This window comes from Phocoena sinus, chromosome 2 (assembly GCF_008692025.1).
Source record: "Phocoena sinus isolate mPhoSin1 chromosome 2, mPhoSin1.pri, whole genome shotgun sequence".
Taxonomy (NCBI): domain Eukaryota; kingdom Metazoa; phylum Chordata; class Mammalia; order Artiodactyla; family Phocoenidae; genus Phocoena; species Phocoena sinus.
In genome coordinates this window covers 42,607,620-42,632,435 of record NC_045764.1, presented here as the reverse complement: position 1 = coordinate 42,632,435, position 24,816 = coordinate 42,607,620, and the positions used below count along the sequence as shown (strand labels likewise).

General features: G+C 39.4%; 1 protein-coding gene across 3 annotated transcripts in view; it reads right to left on the bottom strand.

Moving 5' to 3' along the window:
- Nucleotides 1–24,816, bottom strand: part of SV2B (synaptic vesicle glycoprotein 2B) — an 82,236-nt gene that overhangs the window by 5,959 nt on the left and 51,461 nt on the right. For 2 of the 3 annotated variants that reach the window (XM_032623500.1, XM_032623502.1), the window contains 3 exons: nucleotides 13,259–13,423; nucleotides 5,266–5,399; nucleotides 1,738–1,938 (listed from right to left, as the gene is read on the bottom strand). In XM_032623500.1, the coding sequence (XP_032479391.1) occupies nucleotides 1,738–1,938; nucleotides 5,266–5,399; nucleotides 13,259–13,423 (500 nt within the window). The remainder of the gene's footprint in view (nucleotides 1–1,737; nucleotides 1,939–5,265; nucleotides 5,400–13,258; nucleotides 13,424–24,816) is intronic. The other variant, XM_032623501.1, reaches the window with a different exon arrangement.

Below are 24,816 nucleotides of genomic sequence, written 5' to 3'. Positions count from 1 at the left end.
AGCATTAGAGAAATCAATTTTTATCTGGGATACATTCATGATGACAAGAAGGGCTTCAACGGCGAAGAAGAGGCTGTCCACTCTCTCCCTGCCCTGCCTGCTCCCTGCGCCCCGCCCTCCCTCTGTCCCTGGTCGAGGGAGGCCGTCCATTCTTCTTCACAGATGCACCCACCCCACCCTTCATCGACCCTCATCTCCCAAGAACTTCCTCAGCTACTCCAGGACCTGACCACAGAATTCACTGTTCAACCCTGGGACTTAAAAGACCAGAGACAGAAATTTACTTTCTGGTATGAAGATTGCTCTTTTCTCCTCCAAAATTGTTGTGTTTTTTTCCCATAAAAATAGGCTTGTCAGAGCTGCTCCAAGTGATTTAGTTCAAGTGCCAAGTAAAAATGTTTGGGTTCGGTCACCTGCTTTTCTTCTCTACGTTGACTAGACAGGTTGGAGAGACTGCTCCAAACACACTATTTGTCTAGCTCATTACATATTAATATTTCCAAAATAAATTTTTTAAAAAAGGGCCAGTGACAGAATGGCAGAAGTGTCACACATCTACTCTCACAGTCCTTGTCTCACTGGAGCAAACAGAGGTATTATTTTAACCATTGTGCTTCCAACTCATCTAGGAAAGAGGTCATCTTCGCTGGCTCAGGTCAGTCCCACAGCATTACTAAGTGGCAACTCAGTGGCAGGCACCGTGCTGGGCACGAGTGTCACAGAAGTTAATAAGCCACCATCTTCCGTCATCAGGTTTCAGGTCTAACCAGGGCATCGCCGCTAACAGGGGACACAGCTCAATCTGCCATGCCTGAGAGATGACCGTCCTCACCACAAGATTAAAAAGCAGAAATCACAGGCATGTCTTGGGCTCACCATTCTAAATATTCATGCTACTACTTATTGACAAAATGATCATGTGATTTATCTTGTTTCCTTTGAGCTTTGCTGCTAGGACCTTGGAATTGATTTTTACTGATCAGCTATATCCCTGGGGCAGAACCCATGGCATGTTTATTAGCCTATGGTCTGCTTCCCCTTTCTTGGCCTTGACTCATATTCTAATGGGTGTACAATTTCCCTGGCCCTGGGTGTATATATTTTGTTTCTTGTTCACTATGCCTGGCATGTGTTTCAGTAACAAACTGCTGAGTGAAGCAAGGCAGACATGAGAACCTGCAATGCACCAAGCACTATGAGATGCTTTGGGTACATTATGCTCGATCTCACAAACCCCTACCAGCTCATTATAGGTCTCCTCATCTATAAGATAAGGCCCAGAGACGTAAAGGAATGTGTCCAGTCAAACAGCCTTTAGGTGATAGGATTCCAACATGAGCCTATCCAACTCCAAAGCCCAAAATGTTATCACTATTAAATAATCATAAGTAATAGTATTTATTTTAAATCATCAAATGAAACCAATGCTCATTTAAGAACATTTTACAGAGTGGGTACAGTGGATGTATTTAATATCCTATTAAGCGCTAATAACATAAGTAACTGTCGCAGAATTGCTGAGTCAGGAAATGAAGATGTGTCCCTGGCATGGACCAGACCTCCACGGGGCCCTGGGGTTTTACAGATGTGCCTCCTTGGTTCTACACCAGCAGATTCCATCTTACCTGTGTGGTTTCCTGTGTGAGATTTCCTTAAGAAAAATTCCACTGCTTTCATACACTTTAAGCCGCTGCCTTAGCCCACTAGAGCACAAATGCGGCGTCCCTAACAACTCACCGATCATCTTGAGCCTTCCGACTCTATCCATGAGAAGGGCAGATATGATGTTCCCAGGCAAGACAGACAGACTGCCAAGGAAGCTGACGAGGTAAATCAAGAAGTCGTTATCTTGCTCTAAGTCCATGTGGCAGCCCTCCTTCTGCTCCAGAAAGGTGACATTGATAAAATGACAGTTGATGAACTTATGCTGGTAGAGGTCTGCGGAGAGACGGAAACGTTTGGTTCACGTGAAATGGAGGGAGGCTGGGGAGATTTGGGGCAGAAACAGGGATAAAGTTATGCCCCTTCCTTGGGCAGGTGGCACCGCCCCCTGGCAATCAGACAGTCTAAAAATCCAGGTGATGCGTGGCCAGGTATGGATGAAGTGGGAAACCTTTAAAAATGTAACGACCTGTTCAAGCTCCTATAAGCAAGGGGAAATGAACATTCACTGAGGGACATGTTTAAGTACAGCATCTTTCAAGCCAGATAATAGTTCTGTTTGTATCAACAAGATGGCATTGAGGGCCACCGTACCTGGGCTACTCCTCTGAGGCTACCCAGTGTATACGAGGGAAATGACCAGAGAATCGGATCCAGATTGAACCAATCACTCCAAAGCCCATGCAGAAACCTGAACATGCTTCAGAATAAAAACCATTTGCTCCTTGGTTGTGGAGGAGGGAAAGGGATGACTAAGTAGAGTACAGTGGGTTTTTAGGGCAGTAAAAACACTCTGTATGATATTATGATGATGACTCTTATCCATGTGTCCAAGCCCATAGAAGGTACAACAGCAAGAATAAACATTAGGGCTTCCCTGGTGGCGCAGTGGTTAAGAATCCGCCTGCCAAGGCAGGGGAAATGGGTTCGAGCCCTGGTCTGGGAAGATCCCACATGTCACGGAGCAACTAAGCCCGTGCGCCACACCTACTGAGCCTGTGTTCTAGAGCCTGTGAGCCACAACTACTGAGCCCACGTGCCACAATTACTGAAGCCCACGCGCCTAGAGCCTGTGCTCCACAACAAAGGGAAGCCACCGCAATGAGAAGCTTGTGCACCTCAACGAAGACTAGCCTCCACTCGCAGCAACTAGAGAAAGCTAGTTTGGGTGATGATGATGCCTAGGTTCATTAATTATAACAAATGTACCGCTCTGGTGGGGGATGATGATAATGGAGGAGGCTATGGCATGGGAGCAGGCAGCATATGGAAATCCCTGTATCTTTCTTCCAATTTTGTTGTGAACCTAAAACTTCTCTAAAAAAATAATGTCTTAAAAAATAAGAATAACCATTTGCTTCGGAACCAGTTCCATGTTTTCTGATACCTTCTAACATCAGCTATTCTAGCAAAAAGGTCACTATATAGGCTCTCAGGAAACCTAGGTTTGGGAACTGGCTCTGTGGCTGACCCACTTTAACCTCCCTGAGCTTCTACCTATGAAGTTAGAGGAAAACACCTAATGATCTCCACTGCTTCCCAGCTCTGACATTTCATGACTGCAAGTGTTTGCAAAAGACCTCAATAGACATTTCTCCAAAGAAGATATACAGATTGCCAACAAACACACGGAAGGATGCTCAACATCACTAATCATTAGAGAAATGCAAATCAAAACCACAATGAGGTATCACCTCATACCAGTCAGAATGGCCATCATCAAAAAATCTACAAACAATAAATGCTGGAGAGGGTGTAGAGAAAAGGGAACCCCTTTGCACTGTTGGTGGGAATGAAAATTGATTACAGCCACTATGGAGAACAGTATGGAGTTCCTTAAAAAACTAAAAATAGAATTACCATATGGCCCAGCAATCCCACTCCTGGGCATATATCCCGAGAAAACCATAATTCAAAAAGTGTCATGTACCACAATGTTCATTGCAGCTCTATTTACAATAGCCAGGACATGGAAGCAACCTAAGTGTCCGTCGACAGATGAATGGATAAAGAAGATGTGGCACATATATACAATGGAATATTACTCAGCCATAAAAAGGAACGAAATTGGGTCATTTGTTGAGACGTGGATGGTTCTAGAGACTCATACAGAGCGAAGTAAGCCATAAAGAGAAAAACAAATATCGTATGTTAACACACATATGTGGAATCTAAAAAAAAATGGTACAGATGAACTTATTTGTAGGGCAGGAATAGAGACGTAGATGTAGAGGACAGACATGTGGACACAGGGGGGAAGGGGAGGGTGGGACAAATTGGGAGGTTGGGTTTGACATAAATACACTACCATATGTAAAATACATAGCTAGTGGGAACCTGCTGTATAGCACAGGGAGCTCAGCTCAGTGCTCTGTGATGACCTAGATGCGGGGGGAAGTTGGGGAGGGAGGTCCAAGAGGGAGTGGATATAGGTATGCATATAGCTGATTCACTTCACTGTACAGTAGAAACTAACACAACATTGTAAAGCAATTTTACTCAAATAAAATAAAAAGAGTGTTCAAGCAAAGAGGCATCAATGAAACTTGAAAGAAGAAAATAAAAGATATGCCAAAGAGTAAGTGTATAGAACGCACTGATATTTTTTTAAGTTCAGGATAAACATAAATTAGGAAGATAAATCCCATAATTGACTATTTAAAGACCAAGGGATATTTAGAGACCAGATATTGAACCTTTTGAGGCTGATATCATGGAGGAAAAAGATGTTCTTGCATAAACTGTGCCTTGGTGCCAATGCCAGGGAGAAAGCATTGATCTGGACATAATGCAAGTATCTCAGTGGAAAGCTCACAGACTTCAGAGCTAAACAAATTATGAGATGAACCAAAGTTCCTCCAACTTGCTAGCTGTGGCCTTGGACAAGTTGCTTAAGCCCCTGTTTCCTTAGTTGTAAGATGGGAATGATAGTACATTTCTTACTTGAGGCAATATTGGTGAAGCCCCTGGTAAAACTCAATTAGTTTCCTTATAACCCAACTCCACTTGGTATTAATTTATAATGAGAGCAGTAAAAATAATGAGGAGTGAGAGAGTGGTGGAATTTTGTGATTTTTTTTTAATCATGCAAATCTGAAATGGTGTAATTTTAAAATATTCTTATCATCTCATTTCACGCACGAAGCTTGAAAAGATGCAGTTTTCCCTTTTCATTTATTATTGTGAGAACATATGTCTTGAATTTTGTTTCAAATTATGCTAGGTCTTCAAGAATGCACTCCAGGTATAAAACGCAGCCCTCCTGGAATGCTGTTTTTTTCTTTTTTTTTAAAAATATGGGTCATACTTTGTTCCTACCAAAGATCCTTAGCATATAGCATCAGTCTCGTTGAGATCAGAACACTTGTCCAGTACTTTTATTTCCATTTTACATGTGATCAAACTGAGACACAGATAAACTAAATGCCTTGGTAAAGGCTGTGCAAACTTCTTTGTTGCACAAAGAAGCCCCAATGTGGGGCTGGAACCCATTTCTCCACATGAAGATTCAGCATGAACATCTGTGAATACTTTACTACTCCTAAAGCTTATGACTGAGCAGTTTGATTCTAGACAACAAGCCCACCCTGTTCGTGCCCTTACCTGTGTTATAAAAGATGGTCGATTCAATGGTGCAGTTTTTGAAATAGGTATCAGTCGATGTAACGTCTTCAAAATAGCACTCGTCAAATAAAGTGTCCTCAAAGAGTACATGTTTAAAGTACATCTTTGTGAACCTGTGGGAAAAAATTAGCCCCTGAATGATTCATCCAGGAAAAAAAAAAAAAAGGAGACTTGAGACTCAGATGGAAAACACAGAAAGGCAGAAAAAAGGAGAACTGCAAACCCAAAGGTGCTGGAACGTTATTTTCAACCCAGACTAGTTCCCCATTTCTTCACTGTGTGTTTATAAATGGGGAGGGGCCTCAGGACAGTGGAAGCTGATGTCTAGTCCAGGTACACAGCCTGTGGTTCCCATATGCAGGTTCATGGACCTCCTACATCAGAATCACAGAAATGTGAAACAGTGTGAAATGAAAATGTTAATAACATCTCACTATAGGAGTTTTAAAAACATGAATACCCCTCAGATGGTCTTAGAAGGTTTAAAGGCAGTAGATGTGTGAGGACCTCAGAATCTTTGTTGAACCAAAAAAAGTGGGGAAATGGGCACTTTCATCCACATTGTTGGTAGAATATAATTGGTGCAGCCTCTTTGGAGAGTAGTTTTGCAAAATTTAAAATGTACAATCCCTTTGACCTAGGAATACCACCTCTAAAAACTCATCGTACACATACTTGCTCACGCATTCAAAGAGACACATTCACTGATCTTCATTGCAACATTGCTGATAACAGCAATGGATTACTAGATAGATAGATAACAGATAGATAGATGATAGATAGAGAGATAGAGAGATAATAGATAGATACCATACAGTAGAATACCACATAGCCATTATAATTATTAGGTAGATCTGTATGTCTTAATATGGAAACCATCTTCAAGATATATTGTTAACTGAAAAAATTAAATACAATATGGCGTTTATTGCATGTGACCATTCATGTAAGAAAGGATATGGCACATATGCCTGTAAATGCATAGCATATACCTGGAGAGTGACACAAGACACTGGCAGATGTGGTTGGCCCTGAGGAGGTACAATGGGGGTTGGGCATGAGACAAACGTAATTTTTTCTTTATATCAAGTGTACATAATACTTTTTTACTTAAAAATAAAACAGTCAATAAGAGGTAAAAACCCCTAGATGATTACGAGGTGCAGCCACATTTAGGAGCTGCAAGACGCCAACTCCTACATAAACTTAAAAGAAAAGAACAATATTACATTTAAAAACATACACTGACATACATTAACATCATCCCCTATTGGTTATATTTACCAAGCTTGGTTAAACTTTTAAGCAAGAAACCTTTGGCTATATCTTCATTTATGAAGAATTACAACCCGTTCATTCATCTGTCTATTCATTTATGTAGATATTCAGTCTTCAGCAAATACTTACATAACTTTAGGTGTTATGAGTACAGAGGAGAAAGACATGGTCCCTGCCCTCAAATCTAATGGGAAAAAAATAAGCAAACAGGCAACTACAAGTCAGTGGGAATCACAGTGACAAAGGTAGCACAGGGTGCTGAGGGTCATTGTTCCTCTTTACAGCCACCAGATCATTCAATCCATGACCACATGCAATGCGCAGTGCCCTTTACCCTTTATGCTCTGTTGTGTTCTGCTGAGAACGCTAACCTAGAGCCACCTCTCATTAGCTTCTGCCAAAAGGCCTCCCACCCAATAAGAAAGCCTGGGTCAGTGCTTCTCAAAGAGAAGTCCCCAGACCCCTTGCATCAGAATAAAATGGAAGGTTATTGTGAAAGACACAGTTTTCTACATTCCATCCTGGACCTCTTGAACTAAGATCACCAGAGGAAGATGCCAGATTATTATACTTTAGAAAATGTGAGAGTCACTGATCTAGGAAGCCAAAGTGTTTTCAACAATTTTTCTTACGTTTAAATTTGCTGCAGACTTTTAAACAGCAGCCTCCAAAAGTTATCACTGGACTCTTCATATTTCCATGGAAAAACTAATCCGTAAGCCTTTGTTACAGGAAGATGGCTCTGATGTCAAAATTAATGTAATTTGTATGCTGAATGTATTTATTCAGGAAAGCTATTCCTGGAGACTGTCTCAGGTCTTTGCCCTTCTTAATATATCCTTCTCTTTAATACAGTGATAGGCTGGTGATGTGGCCTTCGGTGGTATTTTAATGTTCTACCAAAAGTGGGTGAGAAAGCAGAGCCATAAATCATAATAGGTCTGACACAGACAGACCTTAAAATGTATCTCCAAGTAAGTTATAAAAAGCCAAAATCATAAAAGAAGAGATAAAAGGAGAAAGGGCCAAGGCATATTTTATGAGTCTTTTACATAAATCATCTCCTCCAATCTCTAATTTATATACTAAACTGGTCCAAGATTCTTCATTCAGGAGATTTCAAAGGCTGAAAGAAAAGTTAACAAAAGTATCTTGTGGAACTTTTCCTTTAAGGAAGCAGAAGCTATTGGCGAAAGAAATAAAAGGGTGGACTTAGGACATGGCCATCTTATATCTCCAAACAGTTGAAATATTATTTCATGGAGAAGCAGATTTATAGGATGGGAAATACTGGTGCTAATGTCAACCAAACAGACTCTCTAAGGACATATGTTCTTGTGCCTCAGAATATAAGATTGATACCAGAGTTGAATAAGAACAGTATAAGGGGGTTTCCCTGGTGGCGCAACGGTTGAGAGTCCACCTGCCGATGCAGGGGACACGGGTTCGTGCCCCGGTCCGGGAGGATCCCACATGCCGCGGAGCGGCTGAGCCTGTGAGCCATGGCCACTGAGCCTGCACATCCGGAGCCTGTGCTCCGCAACGGGAGAAACCACAACAGTGAGAGGCCCGCGTACCGCAAAAAAAAAAAAAAAAAAAAAAAGAACAGTATAAGCGAAATATACACCAATCTCAAGTAGATGCAAAAATCCTAAATAGAACCTTAGTTCCATGGGTTTTAGCAAACGTATGATGAGATGTATCCATCGTCATGGTCTCATGCAGACTATTTTCCCTGCCCTAAAAATCCTCTATGCTCTGCTTATTTATCCATCCCTCTCCCCTAACCTCTGACAGCCACTGATCTTCATAGTTTTGCCTTTTCCAGAATGTCATATAGTTGAAATTATACAGAGGTAGCCTTTTTTAGAGGGGTTTCTTTCACTTAAGAATGTGCATTTCAGGTTCCTCAATGTCTTTTTATGACTTCATAGCTTACTTCTTTGGCCCTGAATAATACTCCATGGTCAGTATGTACCACAGTTTATTTATCCATTCACCTACTCAAGGACATCTTGGATCATCACTGGATAGATAATATGGTAGTTCTGGCAGAGGGTATATGGGAAATCTCTGTGTCTTCCTCTCAATTTTGCTGTGAACCTAAACTGTTCTAAAAATAGTCTTAACAAAATAATAAGTTGAAACCCAATTTGAAATATTTGCACAAGTATTTTGTAAAAAATAAAGGACATGTACGTTGCCTCCAAGTTTTGGCAATTATGAATAAAACTGCTATAAACATCTAAACAAACACAAAATTAGTAACTCAAATTTGTCAATGTATTGATTGCCATTTTAAAAAATTCACACTGGGGGCTTCCCTGGTGGCGCAGTGGTTGAGAATCTGCCTGCCAACAGGGGACACGGGTTCGAGCCCTGGTTTGGAAAGTTCCCACATGCCGCGGAGCAACTAGGCCCGTGAGCCACAACTACTGAGCCTGCACGTCTGGAGCCTGTGCTCCGCAACAAGAGAAGCCGCGACAGTGAGAGGCCTGCGCACCGCGATGAAGGGTGGCCCCCCGCTTGCTGCAACTAGAGAAAGCCCTCGCACAGAAACGAAGACCCAACATACCCAAAAGTAAATAAATAAATTTATTAAAATAAAAAAGATCACACTGAATGATTAAGATATATCCCAGGAATCAAGTATGGTTGAATACTGAAAAACAAATATTATTTTAATATATCATATTAATAGGTCCAGGGAGAAAACAATATGATGATCATAATAGATGCAGAAAAACGTTTGACAGATTCAATACACTTTCATGATAAAAACTCTCAGCATACTTAAAACAAAAAAGAATTTCCTTAACTTTATAAAGGAGGCCAATCAAAAACATATAGCAAATGTCATACTTAAAAGGAAGACACCCCAAATGCCCCTGCTGAAGTCAGGATACCCATTAGCATGGCTTCTATCCACCACCAAACCGGATGTCATAATCAGCACAATCAGCTACACCTCAATTAAAAGTAGTTAAAAGAAGTAAATAGCCTCAAAGTAACAAAACCAGTTGAAACATTTATAGTATGAGAATTACACATTCACATCTATAACCTAGTATGATATTTACCTAAACTTTAAAGCACACAAAAGAATGCTGTACGATGTTTACTGATACATAAATATATTGGAAAAGTATAAAAACACACATGAATGTAAAACACCAAATTTATGACGGTGGTGATCATCACTCCTCAGGAGGAAGAAGAAGAGCATCAAGAAGGGCAACGGAGTGAGTGACGTTTAATCTATATTAAAATCTGAAGTCAATGTAGCATCGTTTATGGTTTTACAAAGCTAGGTGCTCTGAATAGGGCTGTTGGTGTTATTCTCTATTCTCCACGTATTGGATATATTTCATGATGGAATGAAAAGGAAAAGAAAGGAGACAAAACAATTGTTATGGGCAGGTGATAGGCTGGTATAACAATAACAAGGGGAAACTATTAGAACTAATAAAAGAGCTCGGTTAGAGACAAAACAAACATCCCCAAATCAACAGGATTTCTATTGATCTGCAATAACCTGGGTAAATGTCTGATGGAGGAACAGCAATCCCATTTTCAGTAGCCAATTAGTTGTAAAATATTCAGGAAGAGGCTCTATAAGACCTATGCCGGACCTAGATTAAATTACAAAATTTTGCTGAGATATTTTATTAACTCTGAAGCCTGATGGACATTACATATTAATATTATGACTTTCAGATGTGGAATCAGAGGCTTAAACAGGTCGGTCAGAGGTGGCTCAGCTGTTTACTGACCCATCAAGGCTTGGAACCCAAGTCCCTCAAGCCTTGGCTACTTCCTCAGACCTGAAGCCAAAAGGTACATTTAACACATTTCCCACCCTTGCCAGCTTCACAGAGATTTACTGTCCTGAAACACACCCACTACAGATGAGGAAAATTCCTACTGATGCCCCACTAAAAAATGCTTTTAACAGTGTGGGTAGCATTTCATTGTGATGTGTGAAATCAACCTTCTCTCTTCTAGATACGCATTTGCTTTCTTTCTCTCTGCTCTCCCTGCTAAAAGTAATCTTCCCCCATGTGTGATAGTCAATAAAGTAAATAATTTTATTTAAATTTTTAATCAGCAAAGAGTGGATAAAGTCTGAGGGGGAATACTGGTACGAATGGGGACAATGCCCCATCCAAGCTAAAGAACTTAAAGAATTTAACTCTCCAAAGAGGCTCAAGCTTTTCCAAAGGTGGCATGTTTTCTAGTTTATGACCAGCAGATGGCAGCATAACTCAAGAAAAGAAACCAGGTTCAATTCCTCAGGTTAGTTTCAAAAGTTCCTAATCTTTTTCCAAGGAGAAAAACACCATTTTTGTTCAAATAAATTGCTGGGGTAAAAATTATGAGCTTCAAGTGACAGTGGTATCCCCTGGTTAAAAAACTGAATTACATATATATGACAAATTAAAATGAACTCATTGCAACTTCTGAAGGAATTTATACTTTAATAATCACACAAAAACATTTGTATGCATTTGAAACACAGAAACATGGCAGAACACCTGTGTGTGCAGAATATTTACATCCACTCCCAGACAATCACTGGCCTGCTTATGCATTTGCAGACCCTTAACAATAACTCTATTGTTCCCTGGGGTCCTGCTTCCACAGATGAGGCCACCGCCTTCCTCAAGCCTTAAGCTTTGGGAGGCTGGGATCTTTTAAAAGGACAGAGTGGAGCAGAAGTTCCCATTTTCTGTGTAGCTAAGTCTTAGAACTCCAAAACCTACTTTTAAAAATCCTAACAGCTCTGGCATTGCAATTAACTTTTTAATGTAGAAAGCACCATGTAAAACAGGGCCTTTGTGGGAATGCAGAGTTTCCCAGTGAGACGGTATTTGTAGTTGTCAAGGTCATAGGTTGGAGTCCGAATGCATGAATTGGTGAGAGATATTTCTAATCTATTTACGTTAGCTGTGTGATGTGGGCAAGCAACTCAACCTCTCTAAGCTTGTTTCCCGACCTGTAAGAGAGAAAGCACATTTCTTGCCTCCTGGAGTTTTTGTGAGGATTAAACGAGATAATCTCTGAAAGGCACTTAAGGAAGCACCTGGCACACAGAAGTGTCATTACCATCGTTATTATTACTAACACCACAATAGAGTATCACTGAACATTGGAAACTTCATAGATAAGGTCTCTTTTAGTGAATTCGTCTCTGCAGGGAATAACAACATATCATGGGTGACATCTAGCCATCCATAATGTCCCTTAGTTTTCAACATTTCCAAAGCGTTCTAATAAAGAAGGGCAACATTTCTTCCTTGGCAATGCCAACGCAAGATCTCTGGGCTTATACTGAAGAGCCCTGATGGTGAGAAATACTGGGGAGAGTTGCCATCCACCAACCACTAGCCTTCGAGCTGCCATCCCTGGAGTGGCCACTCTCAGCAGATTCCAGGAACTGAAGTGTCCCCAAAGAGAGCATGTGCATACATGGGCACGTGAAAGTGGAGATGTTTGTGACTGAGCCTCGGCATTTTAAAAAATCATCTGAAAATCTGAATTCCAGGTCCACGGATAGTCGGTCCTAACTTTCCTGTCCCAAAGGCCTTATATTTGTAGAAATAACATTCCCCTTTTTTTGGTCACACTTCCTTTCTCATCCTAAATAACAGTGAACATTTGCTAAGGTCTGGCCGCTAAGAACATATGGACTAGACTGCCCAAGCCAACTTCCTTGGACTTCACCCAGACATACACTTCTTTCTCACAGTCACGGGCAAGGCCACTTAGACACACAGGTGGGTGCAGGCTGGGGAAGTAGAACCGAGTCGGAGGAGAAAATTCATGGTGATAATTCTTGCACAGACACATTAACCTGGGGGCAGTTTATACCACTGACACTGGGCTGTGGTGTTTCTGGTGTATCATGCCCTCGCCTGACCCAGTGAACTTGCTAAGGATAATTCAAGGAGGGAAACAGCAGAGGTGAAAATGCTCAGTTTAGTGGAGCATGTGGCCTGGAGGAAACTCTGTCCTGCCCTGACCCATTTGGGGCCTTCAGAGGGCAACCTCAAAGCGGTGTTCTGAAAGCCCAACAGGCTGGACTATCCACCTCAGGGTCCCAGGAGTAGGAAGAGGAGGAGTCAAACAGATTGAGGAGGATGTGGGCGGGACTTTTCTAACACTCCACTCATTTTTGCCCCAAAGCACAACAACATTCTTGATGACAATGGGCCATGCCAATCGACGCTTGGAGGTAATGTTAGGCGAAAGAATAACATAAGATAGTGTTATATTGGCCTCTGGATTTGCTTCTGAAGAAGCATCCAGAATCAAAGAAAAAGCTCAACAGCCAGGCTGTGAGTTGGTGCAGGACCTCACTGGTGAGAGCTCTGGGACCTCTCTCCAGGCAGGCATCACTGAGGGTCTCTCTGCGCATCACCGTTAAAGATGCGAGGTCTCAGGAGAGATCATTTGGTTGACCCTCCTTGGATGAATCAACCTTAGGCAGGATGACAGGGGACGGCACAGTACAGACAGAGCCACCAGGGGCACTGTCGAGTCTCTGGCAGCCATGGTAAGCTGTGATGCTCCACCAGCCTTGGAGCTCAATCCTCGCCATACTGAATTCTTATCTTCCCAATGGCTCTCTCCCCAAGACAGTCCCCACACACAGTCCCCTTGATCTGAGGAAAGCCCATGGTCTCCCACTTACTTGTCATTCACAAGTTTCCCACGTTGGTGAATCTGATTTTCCATTGTGAAGTTGATTGTGACACCATACACGTGCTCATCGTGAAACACCTTCATTTTGGACTTGTATGCTTCATCTTGAAAATACCGGATCATATCAGGGAACCAAACTGTCAGTCCATAGTAACTGTAATACAGAAGACAGAATATTTGAACAGCAACACCATCAGAGACTGCATTCAGGACTTGATGTAAATCAAGCCCATTTTAAATGTATCAGTATGGTTCATTAGAAATATCTAATAATATAACTCATCATATTAATAGATCTAAGGGAAAAAAATCATGACTACATCCATAAGTGCCAAAAACGTATTTGATAAAAAATGACATTCATTCCCAATAAAAACAATAGATTAGGAATTCATGGATGCTTCCTTAGCATGTAAAAAAATATATATCTCAGCTCAAAAGTCAGGATCTTTCTTAATGAGGAAACACTGCAGTCATTACCACTAACATAAGAAACAAGACCAGGATATGCATTATCAGCACTACTGTTTAACACTATGTTGCAGGTCTTAGCTAACTCAGCTACTCATGAGAAAGAACATAGGAATATAAAGTTGCAAAGCAAGAGGTAAAACTATCTGGAGGGCAGACAGCAGAGGCAAGAAGAACTACAATCCTACAGCCTGTGGAACGAAAACCGCATTCACAGGAAGATATACAAGATGAAAAGGCAGAGGGCTATGTACCAGATGAAGGAACAAGATAAAACCCCAGAAAAACAACGACATGAAATGGAGATAGGCAATCTTCCAGAAAAAGAATTCACAATAATGATAGTAAAGATGATCCAGGACCTCAGAAAAAGAATGGAGGCAAAGACTGAGAAGATGCAAGAAATGTTTAACAAAGACTTAGAAGAATTAATGAACAAACAAACAAAGATGAACAATATAATAACTGAAATGAAAAATACGCTAGAGGGAATCAATAGCAGAATAACTGAGGCATAAGAACGGATAAGTGACCTGGAAGACAGAATGGTGGAATTCACTGCTGTGGAAGAGAATAAAGAGAAAAGAATGAAAAGAAATGAAGACAGCCTAAGAGACCTCTGGGACAACATTAAATACAACAACATTCACATTATAGGGGTCCCAGAAGGAGAAGAGAGAGAGAAAGGACCCGAGAAAATATTTGAAGAGATTATATTTGAAAACTTCAGGGAAGGAAGATAGACAAGATGAAGCGGGAAGTTTATAGCTATACATCCTACCTCAAGAAACAAGAAAAATCTCAAATAAACAATCTAACCTTATACCTAAAGGAACTAGAGAAAGAAGAACAAACAAAACCCAAAGTTAGCAGAAGCAAAGAAATCATAAAGATCAGAGCAGAAATAAATGAAATAGAAACAAAAACAATAGCAAAGATCAATAAAACTAAAAGCTGATTCTTTGAGAAGATACACAAAATTGATAAACCATTAGCCAGACTCATCAAGAAAAAGAGGGAGAGGACTCAAATCAATAAAATTAGAAATGAAAAAGGAGAAGTTAAAACAGACACCACAGAAATACAAAGCATCCTATGAGACTACTATAAGCAACTCTGTGCCAATAAAATGGAAAACCCGGAAGAAATGGACAAATTCTTAGAAAGGTATAACCTTCCAAGACTGAACCAGGAGGAAATAGAAAATATGAACAAACCAATCACAAGTAATGAAATTGAAACTGTGATTAAAAATTTTCCAACGAACAAAAGTCAGGGACCAGACGGCTTCACAGGCAAATTCTATCAAACATTTAGACAACAGCTGACACCCATCCTTCTCAAACTCTTCCAAAAAATTGCGGATGAAGGAACACTCCAAAACTCATTCTATATGTCCACCATCAAACTCATTCTATATGCCCACCATCACCCTGATACCAAAACCAGACAAATATACTACAAAAAAAGAAAATTACAGACCAATATCACTGATGAATATAGATACAAAAACCCTCAACAAAATACTAGCAAACAGAATCCAAAAACACATTTAAAGGATCATACACCATGATCAAGTGGGATTTATCCCAGGGATGCAAGGATTCTTCAATATACGTAAATCAAACAATGTGATATACCATATTAACAAACTGAAGAATAAAAACCATATGATCATCTCAATAGATGCAGAAAAAGCTTTTGACAAAATTCAACACCCATTTATGATAAAAACTCTCCAGAAAGTGGGCACAGAGGGAGCCTACCTCAACATGATAAAGGTCATATACGACAAGTCCACAGCAAACATCATTCTCAATGGTGAAAAACTGAAAGCATTTCCTCTAAGATCAGGAACAAGACAAGGATGTCCACTTGCACCACTATTATTCAACATACGTTTGGAAGTCCTAGCCACAGCAATCAGAGAAGAAAAAGAAATAAAAGAATACAAATTGGAAAAGAAGAAGTAAAACTGTCACTGTTTGCAGATCACATGATACTACACATAGAAAATCCTAAAGACACCACCAGAAAACTACGAGAGCTAATCAGTGAATTTGGTAAAGTTGCAGGATACAAAATTAATACACAGAAATCTCTTGCATTCCTGTACACTAATGATGAAAAATCTGTAAGAGAAATTAAGGAATCACTCCCATTTACCAGTGCAACAAAAAGAATAAAATACCTAGGAATAAATCTACCGGAGGAGACAAAAGACCTCTATGCAGGAAACTATAAGACACGGATGAAAGAAGTTAAAGATGATGCCAACAGATGGAGAGATATACCATGTTCTTGGATGGGAAGAATCAATATTGTGAAAATGACTATACTGCCCAAAGCAATCTACAGATTCAATGCAATCCCTATCAAATTACCAATGGCATTTTTTATGGAACTGGAACAAAAAATCTTAAAATTTGTATGGAGACACAAAAGACCCCAAATAGCCAAAGCAGTCTTGAGGGAAAAAAACAGAGCTGGAGGAATCAGACTCCCTGACTTCAGACTATACTACAAAGCTACAGTAATCAAGACAATATGGTACCGGCACAAAAACAGAAACATAGATCAATGGAACAAGATAGAAAGCCCAGAGATAAACCCACACACCTATGGTCAACTAATCTATGACAAAGGAGGCAAGGATATACAATGGAGAAAAGACAGTCTCTTCAATAAGTGGTGCTGGGAAAACTGGACAGCTACATGTAAAATAATGAAATTAGAACACTCCCTAACATCATACACAAAAATAAACTCAAAATGGATTAGAGACCTAAATGTAAGACCAGACACTATAAAACTCTTAGAGGAAAACATAGGAGGAACACTCTTTGACATAAATCATAGCAAGATCTTTTTTGATCCACCTCCTAGAGTAATGGAAATAAAAACAAAAATAAACAAATGGGACCTAATGAAACTTAAAAGCTTTTGCACAGCAAAGGAAACCATAAACAAGACGAAAAGACAACCCTCAGAACAGGAGAAAATATTTGCAAATGAATCATCGGACTAATTGATCTCCAAAATATATAAACAGCTCATGCGGCTCAATATTAAAAAAACAAACAACCCAATACAAAAATGGGAAGAAGACCTAAATAGACATTTCTCCAAAGAAGACATACAGATGGCCAAGAAGCACAAAAAGCTGCTCAACATCACTAATTATTAGAGAAATGCAAGTCAAAACTACAATGAGGTATCACCTCACACCAGTTAGAATGGGCATCATCAGAAAATCTACAAACAACAAATGCTGGAGAGGGTGTGAAGAAAAGGGAACCCTCTTGCACTGTTACTGGGAATGTAAATTGATATAGCCACTATGAAGAAGAGTATGGAGGTTCCTTAAAGAACTAAAAATAGAATTACCATATGACCCAGCAACCCCACTACCGGGCATATACACAGAGAAAACCATAATTCAAAAAGACACATGTACCCCAATGTTCATTGCAGCACTATTTACAGTAGCCAGGTCATGGAAACAACCTAAATGCCCATCAACAGATGACTGGATAAAAAAGATGTTGCACATATCTACAATGGAATACTACTCAGCCATAAAAAGTAACGAAATTGGGTCATTTGTAGACCTAGATGCATCTAGAGACAGTCATACAGAGTGAAATAAGTCAGAAAAAGAAAAACGAATATTGTTTATTAATGCATATATGTGGAACCTAGAAAATGGTACAGATGAACCTCATTGCAGAGCAGAAATTGAGACACAGAAGTAGAGAAAAAACGTATGGACACCAAGGGGGGAAGCGGCAGGGGTTGTGGGGGGTTGTGATGAACTGGAAGATTGGGTTTGACATGTATACACTGATGTGTATAAAATGGATGACTAATAAGAAAAAAATACATAAAAGTTGAGTAGAAATATAAAGAAAGTTCCTAGAAAAAAAAAAAAGAGGTAAAACTGTCTCTATTTGCAGATGACATGATTTTATACCTGAAAAAAACTCAAAATCATCAACTCCAAGAAATGGCCATTAAACATATAAAACTGATGCTCAATCCCACTCATAAGAAAAGTGCAAATTAAAACCACTCTGTTACCATTTTCGCCTACCAGACTGTGAAAACTTTGAAGTTTGCCAAAACTCTGCTGGTGAGGCTATAGGTAAGCAGGTGCTCTCATACATTGCTGGAAAAAGGACAACATTTTACAATACCATGCAGAGGAGAATTAGTCAATGTCTAAAATAATTACTGATGGATTTACGTCCTTTTGACTCCAAAATCCCCTTTCTAGGAATCTATTCCACTGATTAACTTGTCCAATACAAAGTAGCCTACAGTTACTCATTGTGGCATTGTCTGCAATAATGTAAGTCTGAAAACTTCCCAACAGTCTAGCAACAAGGCCCTGTGTTGAATGACATGCTGTTGTGTACTGTGGAGAGCTATGCACACATTCTAATGCTGCTGTAAAGAAGAATGGGAAAAAAAATCTCGACTTACTGGTATGATAGATTGCCAGAATGTATTTTTGAATGCAAAAAGCAGTTGCAAAGCTGCTTTTTGCAGTTCCTTTGCATAAGAAAACGATGAAGAAACTTGTAAATATACGTGTATTTGCTTAAATTTTCAAAAAGAAACACTGGAATGATAAATAGGAAAATAAAATATAATTACACAGAGAAGGCAGAAGGGAATAAGTAGAGGGGGAAGGAAGGGAGTCCAGATTTCTCTGTGGTTCCAAGATTTGAAATGCATCACGTATTCGACAAAATTAAATTAGACATAAGCAAATATAAGTAAAATATATCTTAAAAATATCAGTGAATTGGATCTTGGGTTTACCATTTTTAGCTTCTGAAATATTCTCTCCTAGTTTAGATGGAACAGGTGGAGGGAGCAGGGTCCAACTTCCTCTCTACCTGGACCTGTTTGGGTCTCCATCAATAGCTATTGGAAGATATTTGGTAAGATATTGGAAAAAGTAGGTCTCCCCATGTTCCTCCCATAATCCAAGAGGTCACTAAAGCCAATTTAATTCCCTGGGTTGAGGGAGTGTGCCTTTGGGCATGGGCAGTAGTGAACAAAGTAATTTCATAGATGGAAGTTTAAAATCTCAGTGAAAGGTCCTAGCTAATAATAGCAATTTATTGAGCACTTAGGATGTGTCAGAAACAATTGCAAGCACTTTATATGTACAGTAAAACAGCCTCTTAATGCTGTAAGTGGGCCCCAAAACTTGCATAGAAAGAAGGGTCATGTTATCTGGAAGTGAATGAAATGACTGGGGTGAAAGTCTACTGTTCAAGAGAGGAGCCAGCTAAAAACCAATTATGTTATATTTATTTTTTTTATTGCCAGGCACATTATTGCAAAGTTTCACTGTTTTCTCCATTTAATATTCACAAGGACACTGATGTCAGCACTCATTCCCTGCTTCTTCCTTGGGAACAGGAAATTGACTTTGTTTGGGTATCAATGCTCAGGAAAGCTGATGGTATCATCAGCTGAGAGGCAAATCCTGATTAGTCTAAAATCACTGGGAAATCACATCCCCTTCACCAGTGGCTAGTTTAGCCCTAAGCATGTGACACACATCTGGCTAATCTGGTGGGGGAGTCTGCTGGGGGCTTCTGAGAAAAGCTTCCTTGCTGTTAAAAAGTGAAGCTGAGACAAAGGCAGCCATCTTTCTCGTTGGGACATTTTCCTGTATCTACAGGATGCCCAGAGCAACTCAGGCATCTGGCCATTGTATGAAAACTAGCATGAGGCTGAGACTTCATCTGGAAGTTGCCTCCCTGTGGAATTCTTGTTACAAAGGATCAGAGATAGAGGACCTTCAAGATGGTGGAGGAGTAAGACATGGAGATCACCTTCTGCCCCACAAATACATCAAGAATACATCTACATGTGGAACAACTCCTACAGAACACCTACTGAATGCTGGCAGAAGACCAATGACTTTCCAAAAGGCTAGAAACTCCCCCACATACCTGTCCATGTGGCTGACAGGGTCTTGGTGCTCTGGCCAGGTGTCAGGCCTGAGCCTCTTATGTGGGAGAGCCAAGTTCAGGACACTGGGTGACCAGAGACCTCTTGCCCCCATGTAACATCATCACCGAGCACTCTCCCGGAGATCTCTGTCTCAATGCTAAGACCCAGCTCCACTCAATGACCAGCAAACTCCAGTGCTGGACACCCACACCAAACAACTAGCAACACAGGAACACAACCCCACCCATTAGCAGAGAAGCTGCCTAAAATCATACTAAGTTCACAGACGCCACAAAACACACCACCATATGTGGTCCTGCCCACCAGAAAGACAAGATCCAGCCTCATCCACCAGAACATAGTCACCAGTCCCGTCCAGCAGGAAGCGTACACAAGCCACTGAACCAACCTTACACGCTGGGGGCAGACACCAAAAACAATGGGAACTACAAACCTGCAGCCTGTGAAAAGGAGATCCCAAACACAGAAAGTTAAGCAAAATGAGAAGACAGAGAAACACACAGCAGAGGAAGGAACAAGGTAAAAACCCACCAGACCAAACAAATGAAGAGGAAATAGGCAGTCTACCTGAAAAGGAATTCAGAATAATGAGAGTAAAGATGATCCAAAATCTTGGAAATAGACTGGAGAAAATACAGGAAGCATTCAACAAGGACTTACAAACACTTAAGAGCAAACAAACAAAGATGAAAATCACAGTAAATGAAATTAAAAATTCTCTAGAAGGAATCAATAGCAGAATAACTGAGGCAGAAGAACAGATAAATGACCTGGAAGATAAAAATAGTGGAAATAACTACCACAGAGCAGAATAAAGAAAAGGAATGAAAAGAATTGAGGACAGTCTCAGAGGCCTCTGGGACAACATGAAATGCACCAACATTCGAATTATAGGGGTCCCAGAAGAAGAAGAGGAAAAGAAAGGGACTGAGAAAATATTTGAAGAGATTATAGTTGAAGACTTCCCTAATATGGGAAAGGAAATAGTCAATCAAGTCCAGGAAGTGCAGAAAGTCCCATACAGGATAAATCCAAGGAGAAAAATGCCAAGACACATATTAATCAGACTATCAAAATTAAATACAAAAAAATATATTAAAAGCAGTAAATAACACCCAAGGGAATCCCTATAAGGTTAACAGCTGATCTTTCAGCAGAAACTCTGCAAGCCAAAAGGAAGTGGCAGAACATATTTAAAGTGATGAAAGGGAAAAACCTACAATCAAGATAATCCATCAAGGATCTCATTCAGATTTGATGGAGAAATTAAAACCTTTACAGACAAGCAAAAGCTAAGAGAATTTAGCACCACCAAACCAGCTTTACAACAAATGCTGAAGGAACTTCTCTAGGCAGGAAACACAAGACAAGGAAAAGACCTACAGTAACAAACTCAACACAATTAAGAAAATGGTAATAGGAACATACATATTGATAATTACCTTAAATGTAAATGGATTAAATGCTCCAACCAAAAGACATAGACTGGCTGAATGGATACAAAAACAAGACCCATATATATGCTGTCTACAAGAGACCCATTTCAGACCTAGGGACACATACAGACTGAAAGTGAGGGGATGGAAAATGATAATCCATGAAAATGGAAATCAAAAGAAAGCTGGAGTAGCAATTCTCATATCAGACAAAATAGACTTTAAAGTAAAGACTATTACAAGAGACAAAGAAGGACACTACATAATGATCAAGGGATCAAGAAAAAGACAAAACAATTGTAAATATTTATGCACCGCATATAGGAGCACTTCAATACATAAGGCCAATGCTAACAGCCATAAAAGGGGAAATCAACAGTAGCACAATTATAGTAGGAGACTTTAACACTCCACTTTCACCAGTGGACAGATCAACCGAAATGAAAATAAGTAGGAAAACACAAGCTTTAAATGATACATTAAACAAGATGGACTTAATTGATATTTATAGGACATTCCATCCAAAAACAACAGAATACACTTTCTTCTCGAGTGCTCATGGAACATTCTCCAGGATAGATCATACCTTGGATCACAAATCAAGCCTTAGTAAATGGAAGAAAACTGAAATCATATCAAGTATACTTTCTGACCACAACACTATCAGTCTAGATATCAATTACAGGAAAAAAACTGTAAAAAGTACAAACACATGGAAGCTAAACAATATGCTACTAAACAACAAATAGATCACTGAAAAATCAAAGAGGAAAGCAAAAATTACCTAGAAACAAATGACAATGAAAACACGATGACCCCAAACCTATGGGATGCAGCAAAAGCAGTTCTAAGAGGGAAGTTTATAGCAATACAATCCTACCTCAAGAAACAAGAAAAATCTCAAATACACAACCTAACCTTACACCTAAAGCAATTAGAGAAAGACCAAAAAACCCCCAAAGTTAGCAGAAGGAAAGAAATCATAAAGATCAGATCAGAAATAAATGAAGGAAATGATAGAAAAGATCAATAAAACTAAAAGCTGGTTTTGAGAAGTTAAACAAAATTGATAAACCATTAGCCAGAACCATCAAGGAAAAAAGGGAGAAGACTCAACAGAATTAGAAATGAAAAAGAAGTAACAACTGACACTGCAGAAATACAAAGGATCATTAGAGATTATTACAAGCAACTATATGCCAATAAAATGGACAACCTGGAAGAAATGGACAAATTCTTAGAAAAGCACAACCTTCTGAGACTGAAACAGGAAGAAATAGAAAATAGGAACAGAAAAATCACAAACACTGAAATTGAAACTGTGAATAAAAATCTTCCAACAAACAAAAGTCCAGGACCACATGGCTTCACATGCAAATTCTATCAAACATTTAGACAAGAGCTAACACCTATCATTCTCAAACTCTTCCAAAATATAGCAGAAGGAAGAACAGTCATTCTACGAGGCCACCATCACCCTAAAACCAAAACCAGACAAAGATGTCACAAAAAAAGAATACTACAGGCCAATATAATTGATGAACATAGATGCAAAAATCCTCAACAAAATACCAGCAAACAGAATACACCAGCACATTAAAAGGATCATACACCATGATCAAGTGGTGTTTACCCCAGGAATGCAAGGATTCTTCAATATACATAAAACAATCAACGTGATACACCATATTAACAAAATTGAAGGATAAAAACCATATGATCATCTTAGTAGATGCAGAAAAAGCTTTTGAAAAAATTCAACACACATTTATGAGAAAAACTCTCCAGAAAGTGGGCATAGAGGCAACTTACCTCAACATAATAAAGGCCATATATTACAAACCCACAGCCAACATCGTTCTCAATGGTGAAAAACTGAAACCATTTCCACTAAGATCAGGAACAAAACAAGTTTGCCCACTTTCACCACTATTATTCAACATAGTTTTGGAAGTTGTAGCCACAGCAATCAGAGACGAAAAAGAAATAAAAGGAATCCAAATCAGAAGAGAAGAAGTAAAACTGTCCTGTTTGCAGATGACATGATACTATACACAGAGAATTCTAAAGATGCTCCCAGAAAACTACTAGAGCTAATCAGTGAATTTGGTAAAGTAGCAGGATACAAAATTAATGCACAGAAATCTCTTGCATTCCTATACACTAATGATGAAATATCTGAAAGAGAAATTAAGGAATCACTCCCATTTACCATTGCAACAAAAAGAATAAAATACCTAGGAATAAACCTACCTGAGGAGACAAAAGACATCTATGCAGGAAACTATAAGACACTGATGAAAGAAATTAAAGATGATACCAACAGATGGAGAGATATACCATGATCTTGGATTGGAAGAACCAACATTGTGAAAATGACTATACTATCCAAAGCAATATATAGATTTAATGCAATCCCTATCAAACTACCAACAGCATTTTTCACAGAACTAGAACAAAGAATTTCACAATTTGTATGGAAACACAAAAGACCCTGAATAGCCAAAGCAATCTTGAGAAAGATAAATGCAGCTGGAGGAATCAGGCTCCCAGATTTCAGACTATAGTACAAAGCTACAAGACAGTATGGTACTGATACAAAAACAGAAATATAGATCAATGGAACAGGATAGAAAGACCAGAGATAAACCCACACATATATGGTCACCTTATCTTTGATAAAGGAGGCAAGAATATACAGTGGAGAAAAGACAGCCTTCTTCAATAAGTGGTGCTGGGAAAACTGGACAGCTACATGTAAAAGAATGAAATTAGAACACTTCCTAACACAATACACAAAAATAAACTCAAAATGGATTAAAGACCTAAATGTAAGGCCAGACACTACCAAACTCTTAGAGAAAAACATAGGCAGAATACTCTATGACATAAATCACAGCAAGATCCTTTTTGACCCACCTCCTGGAGAAATGGAAATAAAAGCAAGAATAAACAAATAGTACCTAGTGAAACTTAAGACAACCCTCAGAATGGTAGAAAATACTTGCAAATGAAGCAACTGACAAAGGATTAATCTTCAAAATATACAAGTAACTCATATAGCTCAATATCAAGAAAACAAACAACCCAATCCAAAAATGGTCAGAAGACCTAAATAGACATTTCTACAAAGAAGATATACAGATTGCCAACAAACATATGAAAAGCTGCTCAACATCACTAATCATTAGAGAAATGCAAATGAAAACTACAATGAGGTATCACCTCACACCAGTGAGAATGGCCATCATCAAAAACTCTACAAACAATAACTGCTGGAGAGGGTGTGGAGAAAAGGGAACCCTCTTGCACTGTTGGTGGGAATGTAAATTGATGCAGCTACTATGGAGAACAGTATGGACGTTCCTTAAAAAACTAAAAATAGAACTACCATACGACCCAGCAATCCCACTCCTGGGCATATGCCCTGAGAAAACCATAATTCAAAAAGAGTCATGTACCACAATGTTCATTGCGGCACTATTTACAATAGCCAGGATATGGAAGCAACCTAAGTGTCCATTGACAGATGAATGGATAAAGAAGATGTGACACATATATACAATGGAATATTACTCAGCCATTAAAAGAAATGAAATTGAGTTATTTGTAGTGAAGTGGGTGGACCTAGAGTCTGTCATAC